Below are 12,077 nucleotides of genomic sequence, written 5' to 3'. Positions count from 1 at the left end.
GTGTGTGTGGTACTGTACTGTGTGTGTGTGTGGTATTGTACTGTGTGTGTGGTACTGTACTGTGTGTGTGTGTGGTACTGTACTGTGTGTGTGTGTGGTACTGTACTGTGTGTGTGTGTGTGTGTGTGTGGTACTGTACTGTGTGTGTGTGGTACTGTACTGTGTGTGTGTGTGTGGTACTGTACTGTGTGTGTGGTACTGTACTGTACTGTACTGTGTGTGTGGTACTGTACTGTGTGTGTGTGTGTGGTACTGTACTGTACTGTGTGTGGTACTGTACTGTGTGTGTGGTACTGTACTGTACTGTGTGTGTGTGTGTGTGGCACTGTACTGTGTGTGGTACTGTACTGTGTGTGTGGTACTGTACTGTGTGTGTGTGTGTGTGTGGTACTGTACTGTGTGTGTGTGTGGTATTGTACTGTGTGTGTGTGTGTGTGTGGTACTGTACTGTGTGTGTGTGTGTGTGTGTGTGTGTGTGGTACTGTTCTATGTGTGTGTGTGGTACTGTACTGTGTGTGTGTGTGGTACTGTACTGTACTGTGTGGTACTGTACTGTACTGTGTGGTACTGTACTGTACTGTGTGTGTGTGGTACTGTACTGTGTGTGTGGTACTGTACTGTACTGTGTGTGTGGTACTGTACTGTGTGTGTGTGTGTGGTATTGTACTGTGTGTGTGTGGTACTGTACTGTGTGTGTGGTACTGTACTGTACTGTGTGTGTGGTACTGTACTGTGTGTGTGGTACTGTACTGTACTGTGTGTGTGGTACTGTACTGTGTGTGTGGTACTGTACTGTGTGTGTGGTACTGTACTGTACTGTGTGTGTGGTACTGTACTGTGTGTGTGGTACTGTACTGTGTGTGTGGTACTGTACTGTGTGTGTACTGTTACTGCTGCGCTGCTTCAGATACAGGAGGTCCCCCAGTGGCCACTATGTGCAGTGGAGCCCTTCCACAATCTGCTGAGCACTTGGGCCGTGTGTGTGTTAGCTCAGCTACATCTTTCCCTCTTAGTCCTGATTTACTCTGCATTGATGACGCTGCAAAGCGACGGCCTATGTTTTGGGCACTTTTATGTGTGTGTTCATGAGTGGGTGCGTGCCATAGACTCTCTTGGCATTGCCAAATTGGCTTATGTCCCATACAGCTGAGTTGTGTGTGTGCAGGAGGTTGGCATGCTGTCAAAGCTCCAAACGTGTTCCAGTTGAACCACTAGAAACAATGTTCCCTCAATTTTTTTCCTGCTGAACGCAAACTTGAACATTGGGAAAATGATGTTCAATTTCCGGCATGTGTTTACTGGGAACACTGAGGCTGTACCCCCTTTAAGTTACAGTTGTAACAGGGGCCAAGTAGGCTAGAGTGGCTATTTGATCATAATGTTGACCTACCACAGTGATCTACCATAAATAAACAACTGAGAAAATGCATCACATAACATTTTAAATGAAAATGGGGGTTCTTTCGTTCAGCCTACAGTAGCAGCCAAGTACATTCCATGAGCATTTTGAAATGACATGCCGGGCTTGACATTAATCTGTTTATCCACTTATCCTTCAGACAAGGAGATGACTGAAAATGTTGTGTTGTTTGATGCAAGAAACCACTTTACAAAATAAAATGTATTATTAATCAGACAAATTATGCTACCCTTTGCCTATTGGCTACTTAGCTCATTCAAGCCTGTTTCAAAATATAACACTGCCCCTTTAAGACATAAAAAAGCAATTTACCTGACTTGCTTTTCAAAGATGGCTAGAAATGCACACGTTTTGTGCTCTTTTAGGAAGCAACCTCTCCTACATTGCTGACTACAAATGATCTATAACTGGGCTAATAACTCACTAACTAGCAAAGGATATGAACAACATGTGCACGCACACGTGGCTACATGCAGCTCTCGCTTTGATTTCAAAACAAGCGCATAATAATCACGACCGCTCATGCTGTAAAACAGTCCAGTTCAGAGTGAATGGTGCAAATCCATATATGGCAATGGTCTATTTGCATATAGGCCTACTGCAGCTCTGATTGGTTATGGCGCACCGATCTGTGTAGAGTATGGGCCTGAGTCGTGCCTGTCAGTGCAATAGAATCCTATTCCGATGCGCTCTGCCTACAACACAATCTCTTACATAGTTAGTTCTACATACTTAAGTCGTTTTGTTTCGCTATGTTGCATTGAAAGTGGTTAATACTGCGTTGATTCGGTCACAATTCCCACAGTAAAGGGAAACGTTGATAGTGTTCACTCTAGAACTGGTGGCGGCAGGTAGCCTAGTGGTTCGAGCGTTGGACTGAAAGGTTGCTGGATCGAATCCCAGAGCTGACAAGGTACAAATCTGTCGTCCTGCCCCTGAACAAGGCAGGTGACCCACTGTTCCTAGGCCGTCATTGTAAATAAGAATTTGTTCTTAACTGACTTGCCTAGTTAAATAAAAGTTAAATAAATAAAAAAAATTAAACTCTAGAAAGTTGAGTGAAATGAAATCTTGTGCTTCTCTGTGCGGGGTGATATTTCTTCTCTTCTGTGCGGCAGCCCCTGGGGAGCTGCGCGCCAGCGCACACGTGTAGCTTAGAGGGAACATTGACTAGAAACCCCTGCCTATGAAACCAAACAGCACACTCACTTAGCAGTGGAGCTGGGCATATTGTAGCAGCAGAGAAAACAGGAAAGGGAGTCTCTGGTAGAGCTGTACTGTGGGGCACCATATGAACACCACACTGACTGGCTGGTCTAAGGTCTAAACCAGTGGTTCTTAATTGGTTTTGCCTCGGGACCCAAATTCAACCAGGTTTTCTCAGGGCGACCCAATATTCACATTGCGAAAACAAGAATCACCAAAATGCAATCTGGAAAACTATTTTTAATTATATACTGATTGTAAATGTATCAATTATATGACAAGGGAACAACATTCTCACCTTTCATTGTCACTTCTTACATTTTGCCCATATTCGTAATGATTTTTTTTTAATAAACTGGTTTGAGACCACAAAATCAACAAAATTATCGCTGCTAATAGCTCTATATTGAAAACACTGTGATTGAAGAGAAATTGTTCAGAGATTAAATTATTTAAAATTGTAAGTTTATTATTACTTCTATACACTTTCTAACTGGTTTAAATCGTTTAAGTTCAGACTGGAGCAAAGAATCGCTGGTCTAAACTGTGTGTTGTTCAGTGCCAGCAGGCTCCTCTACTCTGCTTTACAATGAGGTCGCCATGTCACTACAGCATCCACATTCTTTGGATTTACAGACTGAAATGGCTGTGTTTGAGAGGGCAGGATCTTGTGAATAAGTGCCTGACCCCTCAGATGAAATGGCCAGAGATGGGGAGAAAGAGAGAGAGAGGATTCTTTCATGCAAACCGTTTTGGAATAATAGGGGCAGTGTGACGCCTGGCTGGAACGCATCCATACAAACACAGGCCCCGGCGTTCCAGCCAAGCGCCTGTTATTGATAAGGGGCTAGCTGGCGTCATACGTTTTCTGTTTGCTGCTTGTGCCGCCCCCCCCCCCCCCCCTGTATTGCAGCAGGCCTTCAAAGGAAACAGATTAAAGGTCCTTTACACAGAGAGAGAGAGAGAGCCCCTGGAGCGTAATGAAATCAATGGCTACTGGAACATGCCATTCCTTCAGCCCCAACCCCTTGTGTGTGTGTGACTCTGTATGCCTGCCATGTACACGGAGGCCCCATCATAATATATGACATTTAGCTGACGCTTTTATCCAAAGTGACCTACAGTCAGACATGCATACATTCTCAGAATTGGTGGCCCCAATGGGAATCAAACCCACAATCCTGGCTTTGCATGTGCCATGCTCTACCAACTGAGCCCCAGAGAACCACAAGAACAGCCCTATCCCTGAGCGGTATTGACATAGTGTAGTGGCGTTAGGGCTCCCTCCCTCCCTGGCCTAGGAGGCCATGGCATTTCTCACATACACTGGTAGCCTTGTCTGGAAATCTCATTAGTACAGTCTGTACAGAGACGTTTGTTCGTTCCCCTCTTCTCTCAATTTTTTTTAAGTCTGCCAAAAATAACCTTTTCTCAACTGAGACTGAGAGAGCAGCAACAGCTCTCATGAGCTGGAGGCACCTGTGTACTTTCTACATTTAGGCAAGAGATTCCCCTCTTGTTATGTGGTTTAGACTGTGTTTATTGTAAACGTATTTAAAACAGTTTCATATAGACTGTATCTGCTATAGCCGTTTATCCATTATCAATATATTTTGATTGTGTTTGATCAGCTATATCCTATTGGTTTTGTTTCTTTGCATTTGTTTTGTGCACAATATTGATCTCTCCCATCTGTCTCTCACTCACCCTTTCTCTCTATCTCTCTCTCTTGGTCTGCCTCTCTCTCACTCTCTTTCTCTCTCTTGGTCTCTGTTTCTCGCTCTCCTTCTGTCTTTCTCTCTCCCTGTCTCTCAGGGGGAGGATGGAGCAGCAGGTCTGTCAGATGGTAAGGATCCTCTGTCTGTCTCTGCTGTACTGTGTAGTTCTGTGCTCTGTTAGATGACAGGGATATTACCTGGGTCCACAGCCTACCCGAGTGACAGCAGTAGCAGCCTAAGCCGGCCTTTGATGATGGTGTGAAACCATACTGTAGCTCACCACCTGTCTGTCATTGGGCTTCTCTCAGCAACAGTAAATGCAATCAATCAGTCTGAGCCATCATACTGTGGTGTGTCTGTAGCTCATACCACATATGATTTGTAATGGTAAAAGTCTTATCTAGATTCCTCAGGCATGTAGATGCATTAGTAGACTTAGTTCACGTGTGTTTTATTGGGGGGTTATATCGCGTATATATGTGTACTAGCTATTGAATGCAGTCTCAGGAATAAGCCCACATGTAATACTGACAGCCTCTGATGTCAAGGTATATTTGGGAGCTACAGGTGGGTTATCAACCTAATCCCTGTGTGTGTTCCTCCTCCTTCCTCCGCCAGACGCAGCGCGGGCAGCCGCACACGCACGCACTGCCTCCACCAGTCTGATCCATGAGACAGATTTGGCTGTGTCCATCAACGACCTGGACAACCTCTTCAACTCAGACGAGGATGAACTCACGGTCAGTATAGTGTGTGTGTGTGTGTGTGTGTGTGTGTGTGTGTGTGTGTGTGTGTGTGTGTGTGTGTGTGTGTGTGTGTGTGTGTGTGTGTGAGAAGAGGATGAACTTGCGGTCATTGGGGCCTGCCAGCACTATAGCCTGCCCGCTGCACTAAACCACAATAAATATCCCATTAGCTAGAGTACCGCCTGGCAAGTGTGTGTGTGTGTTGGTGAGCCAGAATGTTGCGTGCATGCAGTACATCAGCGTCTATGGCTGACATGTCATCCTACATCCTACAACACATTACAGTGTTATCGGCTACGTTCACACAGACACTGATTCTGATCTTTTGCCCAATTATTGGCTATATATCTGCTCTGATTTGTCAAAAGCTTGTGTAAACGCGGCGTAGATTCAAAAAGGCTTTCCCCAACCCCCGCCCCAAAGGTGGATATGGATGGCTTCCAAAGGACTCTGTTTTGACTTTGGCCCCCACAGAACAGAACAGTCACAGTCCAGCCCCCTCTGAGACTGTCTGGCACTAACAACACTGCAAGAGCACACTGAGGGCTGCAATGCCACCACTACTGGGTTACGGCCTGCCAACCGGGTTCCCCAACCCCTCACTGCAGGGGCTTTGTTGTTGTCACATCGATTTGTTGACTGTCACTGTTCTCGGCTTTCAGAAAATGTGTAATATTGATTTATTTTTTGTTATACAGTTTAGTCTCATTGAGATAAAATATATATAGAGACATGTCATTTAATTTTGTGTGTTGTTTTTGAATAAACTTTTGAATGTTTTGAATCTTATTTTTGCCATGTTTTTGTTTATGTTCAACAGCCTGGTTCCAGACGAGCAGTGAATGGAACAGGTGATAAATTTGGCAACAAGGAACCAAAGCCAGCCACTCTGGACCCAGTCTCTTGCATCAGTAAGCCTGCTTCTCCATGCTCTCAGATCAGCCTGTTCAATCAGCTCCTAGGTCAATGCTTATGGGATAGGATACCCTTAAGCACTGACCCAAGAACAGCTTTCCCCACTCCTCAGCCTAAGGATGATGCACTGAAAATGTGCTTGAGGCAACTCAAACCCATGCAGAAACTCATAATATAACACTTGGAAAGAACAGCCTGTTCATACTCATTAATTCACTAATGAAACATGAAGCTTCTTCAGTCACTAGTCTTAGCACATGTTTGCATTCCAAGATCCGTATGTATCAGGCGTATCAGTAGGAGTGCTGATCTAATATCAGGTCTCTATGTTCATAAGGCAAAAGGCAAAACTGATCATAGATCAGCACTCCTACTCAGCCCAGAGATGTTGTTTACCTATGCTGCTCCCCCTTGTGGTGATAAGAGTTCTACAGAAGTAACTGGCTGTCTGAGCGACCCTGCTCCACTCCAAACAGACAGCTCTGAGCCATGGGGCAGGAACAAGTGTCTCATTATCTACCTCTCTATGTGACTAGTGGAAAGCTTTGTGTGTGAAACAAGGTGTTTGTTGCCTCAGCAGTTAGACTGTCAAACTGTTGATCGTACCTGTTGAGCCATGGCTGCCTTTGAGACTTCAGATCTTCACTTGTTGTTGTCACTGAATGAGAACCTTGATTCCTCTCTAGTCTCTAACGCCCCCCCCCCCCCCCCCCCTTTCTTAATTTATCCCTATCTTCCCCCTCTCCTCCCTCTATCTCCTCTAGGCTCGGCAGATTTGCACCAGATGTTCCCCACTCCCCCCAGCCTGGAGCAGCACATCATGGGCTACTCTCCCATGAACATGGGCAGTAAGGAGTATGGTGGCCTGGAGGTTGGACAGGGCATGACCAACCTGGACGGTGCCTCGTCCCTTGGGGGACACTTCAAGATCGAGGTGGAGGAAGGCTACTGCAGCCCCAAGCCGCAGGAAATCAAGGTGGGTTTGGCCCCTAATGTTCAACTTGACCCCCTCTCTGACCCTTATTAGAAGTCATGGATAACTCCTCTGCATCACCTAACTGTTGCTGAACTTAGGACTGCTGGTATTTTCTAGCCTAACCATGCCCAGGAGTTACAATAAGGATGAATTAAAAAAGTCATAGTACTGTAGCCTCAGTGTACATACAGCACATGGTCTAACCCCAGTGTACATACAGCACATGGTCTAACCCCAGTGTACATACAGCACATGGTCTAACCCCAGTGTACATACAGCACATGGTCTAACCCCAGTGTACATACAGCACATGGTCTAACCCCAGTGTACATACAGCACATGGTCTAACCCCAGTGTACATACAGCACATGGTCTAACCCCAGTGTACATACAGCACATGGTCTAACCCCAGTGAACATACAGCACATGGTCTAACCCCAGTGTACATACAGCACATGGTCTAACCCCAGTGTACATACAGCACATGGTCTAACCCCAGTGTCATACGCCACCGCTCCCTGTCTCTCCCCCTCAGGACTTCTCGTTTGTGTACAAGCCGGAGCTGTGCCAGGCATTTGTGGGCTGCTCCATGTTTGCCCCCCTCAAGACCCTGCCCAGCCAGTGTCTGCCCCCTATCAAGATGCCAGACGAGTGCATCTACAGGCCCAGCTGGACCACCGTGGGCAAACAAGAGATGCTCAACCACCCCCATGTGCCTTCCATGGCCTACCTCAACAAAGACAGGTAAACATATTTCCTTCAAGTACATAGTACAGAAACCACATTTCTCCTCACCTGCCATTGTATTAGTGTGTGGTTGTGCATTTGAATTGTCTGATAGAGTAAATCAATCAATCAGTCAATCTCTATATGAACCACTCATAACCAATGTGTTTTGTCTGAATGCCTAACTGCTAGGGGCCCATCTGCTATGGGAGGGCTGTCTGTCTGCGTGGCTAACTGACTGTCTCAGGACCCTCTCCTCTGCTTCTAAAGCCTGTGGAACCAATGGAGACTTTCCCAGCTGCTCCAAGGATTTTTTTTTTTACAATTCGTAATGCTCATCTGTGCAGAGGGATACTGAAGCTGCAGTGTAATTTAGACTTAGACGATACAGACACACACACACACACACTTGGGTTTATCCCCCTACCCTCTGAGGAGCCTGTTCTATTCCTCAGGCATGGCTGATTGAGAGGAGGGGAGATGAGTGTAGAAAGCATGGTGGTGATTGAAGGTGAGGATTATTATCCCTCGGTACTGAGCCTGGTCTATCAAATCAAATCAAATTGTATTGGTCACATACACATATGTAGCAGTGTAGCGAAATGCTTGTCTTCCTAGCTCCAACAGTGCCGTAGTATCTAACAGTGCAGTTGTATCTAAAAACAATTCACAACGATACACATCCGATACACATCCATAAGTAAATAAATATTAGATTGAGCAATGTCGGAGTGTCTTTGACTAAAATACAGTAGAATAGAATACCGAAAATACATATGAAATGAGTAAAGCAATATGTAAACATTATTAAAATGACTAGTGTTCCATTATTAAAGTAGCCTGTGATTTCATGTCTATGTATATAGAGCAGCAGCCTCTAAGGTGGAGGGTTGAGCAACCGGGTGGTAGCCGGCTAGTGATGGCTGTTTAAACAGGCATGCCCCAAATTATGCAGAGAGGTACAGCTATGATCATACAGCCATATATTAGGGAAACAGACCTGGTTTTGCCATTACTTATAAAAAATAAATCACAGAATCACTCAATTGCCACCATATGGTAATTACACTACTAGGAAAAAGGTCTGCAATAACAGTACTACTCATTGGGAGGTTTTGTTTAGGAGGTCTGTAAAATGAAAATGATAAACTCCCTTGGAGAGTGGTGCCAGGAAAATAACCTCTCACTCAACGTCAACAAAACGAGCTGATAGTGGACTTCAGGAAACAGCAGAGGGAGCAAGCCCCTTTCCACATCGACGGGACCGCAGTGGCTGCCGTACCAGCCAGCACAACAGGATGCTCTCAATTGCGCATCTGTAAAAGTTTGTGAGGGTTTTAGGGGCCAAGTCAAATTTCTAGTGGTTAAGAGCGTTGGGCCAGTATTCACATGTTTTATGTAACCTTTATTTAACTAGGTAGGTTAGTTAAGAACAAAGTCTTATTTACAATGACGGCCTACCCCAGCCAAAGCCTCCCCTAACCCAGACGACGATGGGCCAATTGTGCGCCGCCCTATGGGATCCCTTGTGATACAGCCCGGGATCGAACCAGGGTCTGTAGTGACACCTCTAGCACTGAGATGTAGTGCCTTAGACCACTGCGCCACTCAGCAGTCCAGTAACTGAAAGGTTGCTGGTTTGAATCCCCAGGCTGACTAGGTGGAGAGAAACAATCTGCCGATGTGCCTTTGAGCAAGGCACTTAACCCTAATTGCTCCTGTAAGTCACTCTGGATAAGAACGTCTGTCAATTGATGTAAAACATTAGGACCTTGCTGTTCCTCTGTCTGGGTATAGGGGGGTATAGATGTGGCCTCTGTTCCTTGCAGAGTTGTAAGAATGGCATTCAAGTCCCAGAATATCATGGGAAAGCCCTATAAGCTGGTCATGCTGTTTTTACGACCCTCACTACTTAACCTGCGCTACTGCCTGTAAGGGCTGCATCCCAAATAGCACTCTATTTCCTTTATAGTGCACTATGGGCCCTGATCAAAGGTAGTTCACTGTATAGGGGTGGAGAGAGAGGGAGGAGGCAGGGGCCTACTGCTTTAGGTTCAGCCACAATGTGTTTCTTTCCCACACGTATGTAAGTAGCCTAGGTATGGACAGGGACAGGCTGTGCTGTGCTCTCCTCCCTCTTTAGCTCTCATCACAGCTGCTCTCCTTTCGCCAGGCCCAAAAATAAACTCATCTCCCTAATTGAGGGGCTGCTTCAAATGGCAGCGCCTTCCACAGTGGCAATGGGATACCCCAATAGATACCCCAATAGATACCCCAATAGAAAGGCAGACACTTTTCTCTGCTTTTTTGTGAACCATTCCCTTTCTTGACGGTTGTTGTGTTGTTTTACCTCTGCTGTGTAATGGAGGTTTAGTTGATACTGAAATGAACTGTTGATTGTTGTGTTACTGTGTCCCAAGCTATGGTTTGTTGTGTTGTTTATGAATCAAGCTCTAGCACAGGGTTCCCCAATTGACGACCTGCGTGACTCATTTTGTCCTGCGGGTGGTTTTATTTGGCCCACCAATGTTTTGTTGTTGTTGAATTTTCATTGCTGGACATAAAAAACGGTAAAAACACCAGGAAATCAGCTCCAAGCTATTTTAATTTGGGAAATGTGTTCCTAGGTATTTCCACGCATAGTAGAGAGACGTGATCATAATTACACAAATGTAAGCAGTCTACAAATGATTTGTAATTAAGTTGCGTCCCCCGACCATTCGTTCAAGAAAAAATCATCCCGCGGCTGAAACTAGTTGATGATCCCTGCTCTAGCATATTGTCCCCACAGGCTGGTTTGTGTGACTGATTCCTCTCTTCACTTCTCTCTGTCACAGTAACATCCCCAGTGTGGGCAGTGCCATGGATCAGGACTACAGCCAGAGTTACACACCCCAGACCCATACTCCCTTCATGTCCAACAGTGGCACGGGCATCCTGCCCTCACCGGCCACCCCGCGCTTCTCCGCCCCCACCCCACGCACTCCCCGTACCCCACGCACCCCAAGAGGGCCCGCCAGTGTCCAGGGTTCGCTCAAGTACGAGAACTCGGACCTCTACTCGCCTGCCTCTACCCCCTCCACCTGTCGACCCCTCAACTCAGTGGAACCTGCCACCGTGCCCTCCATCCCCGAGGCCCACAGCCTCTACGTCACCCTCATCCTCTCGGAGTCCGTCATGAACCTCTTCAAGGACTGCAACTTCGACAGCTGCTGCATCTGCGTGTGCAACATGAACATCAAGGGGGCCGATGTGGGGGTGTACCTGAGCGACCCCACGGGAGAGGCCCAGTACCCTTGCACCTGCGGCTTCAGCGCTGTGGTCAACCGCCGCTACGGCAACGGCTCGGGCCTCTTCCTGGAGGACGAGCTGGACATCATCGGACGCGACTCGGACGTCAGCCGCGAGGCGGAGAAGCGCTTCGAGGCGCTGCGGCAACACTCGCTGGAGAGGACAGGGGGAGGAGGGAGGGGGGAGAGGGTACCAGACGAACTGATCTTACTGCTACAGGACCAGTGCACCAACCCCTTCTCTCCCATGGCTGGGATGGAGCCTGACAGCCTGGCAGCGCGGGGGCCCGGGGGTTGTCCAGTGCCAGCCTGTGTGAGGGTGGAGGAGAGGGACTTCCACAGTGACTGCTACATGGCTCTGGAGCACGGCCGCCAGTTCATGGACAACATGTCAGGAGGCAAGGTGGACGAGGCCCTGGTCAAGAGCACCTGTCTCCACCGCTGGTCTAAACAAAATGGTAAGAAAAACACAATTTGTTGTTGTTCTAACCATCATTAAAGTCCATGTCTGATACATTGATACCTTGTTCTTTGCATTTGGCCCATCAGATGTTCAGTTGGCTAGCATATCTAACCAACAGAAACCAGTCTGTTCATTTGTCCTGCCAGTTAGCGGTATGTTGATATTTCTAGTTATACTTCTCTCCTCCTTCTCCTCTCCCTAGCGGTGGACATCAGTGCTCTGTGCTCTCAGGACGTGTTGCGGGTGCTGCTCTCCCTCCAGCCTGTACTCCAGGATGCCATCCAGAAGAAGAGGACGGTGCGCTCCTGGGGCGTTCAGGGACCCCTCACCTGGCAGCAGTTCCACAAGATGGCTGGACGGGGCTCCTACGGTAAGCCACCAGGGACTAAATTCTCCAAGAGCTAAAAACTCACGTAGATACGGGCAGATACGGTACAGATCAGTAGTCATCTCAGTCACACTGCTCTAGTCCAGATGTCAGCTCAGTGGGGAAGCTGCCACTGCTGCTGTGTTGGGTTCACTTTGGGCTTTCAATCCTTCTCTGAGAGGTGACGAGTGGCACGCTGGCTTGTTTAAGTAATTACTCACTCCCTCTGTTCCTCTCCTCCTCTTCACCT

The 12,077-nt window shown here is 47.1% G+C and overlaps 1 protein-coding gene across 1 annotated transcript in view; it reads left to right on the top strand.

Annotated features, from left to right (window-relative positions):
* Positions 1 to 12,077, top strand: part of med13a (mediator complex subunit 13a) — a 113,608-nt gene that overhangs the window by 82,204 nt on the left and 19,327 nt on the right. The window contains exons 11-17 of the mRNA XM_036937417.1: positions 4,442 to 4,472; positions 4,963 to 5,084; positions 5,911 to 6,001; positions 6,770 to 6,981; positions 7,517 to 7,725; positions 10,545 to 11,455; positions 11,663 to 11,830. Coding sequence (XP_036793312.1) covers positions 4,442 to 4,472; positions 4,963 to 5,084; positions 5,911 to 6,001; positions 6,770 to 6,981; positions 7,517 to 7,725; positions 10,545 to 11,455; positions 11,663 to 11,830 — 1,744 coding nt within the window. The remainder of the gene's footprint in view (positions 1 to 4,441; positions 4,473 to 4,962; positions 5,085 to 5,910; positions 6,002 to 6,769; positions 6,982 to 7,516; positions 7,726 to 10,544; positions 11,456 to 11,662; positions 11,831 to 12,077) is intronic.

Source organism: Oncorhynchus mykiss, chromosome 12 (assembly GCF_013265735.2).
Source record: "Oncorhynchus mykiss isolate Arlee chromosome 12, USDA_OmykA_1.1, whole genome shotgun sequence".
NCBI lineage: Eukaryota > Metazoa > Chordata > Actinopteri > Salmoniformes > Salmonidae > Oncorhynchus > Oncorhynchus mykiss.
This window is presented reverse-complemented; position numbering and strand designations above follow the sequence as displayed.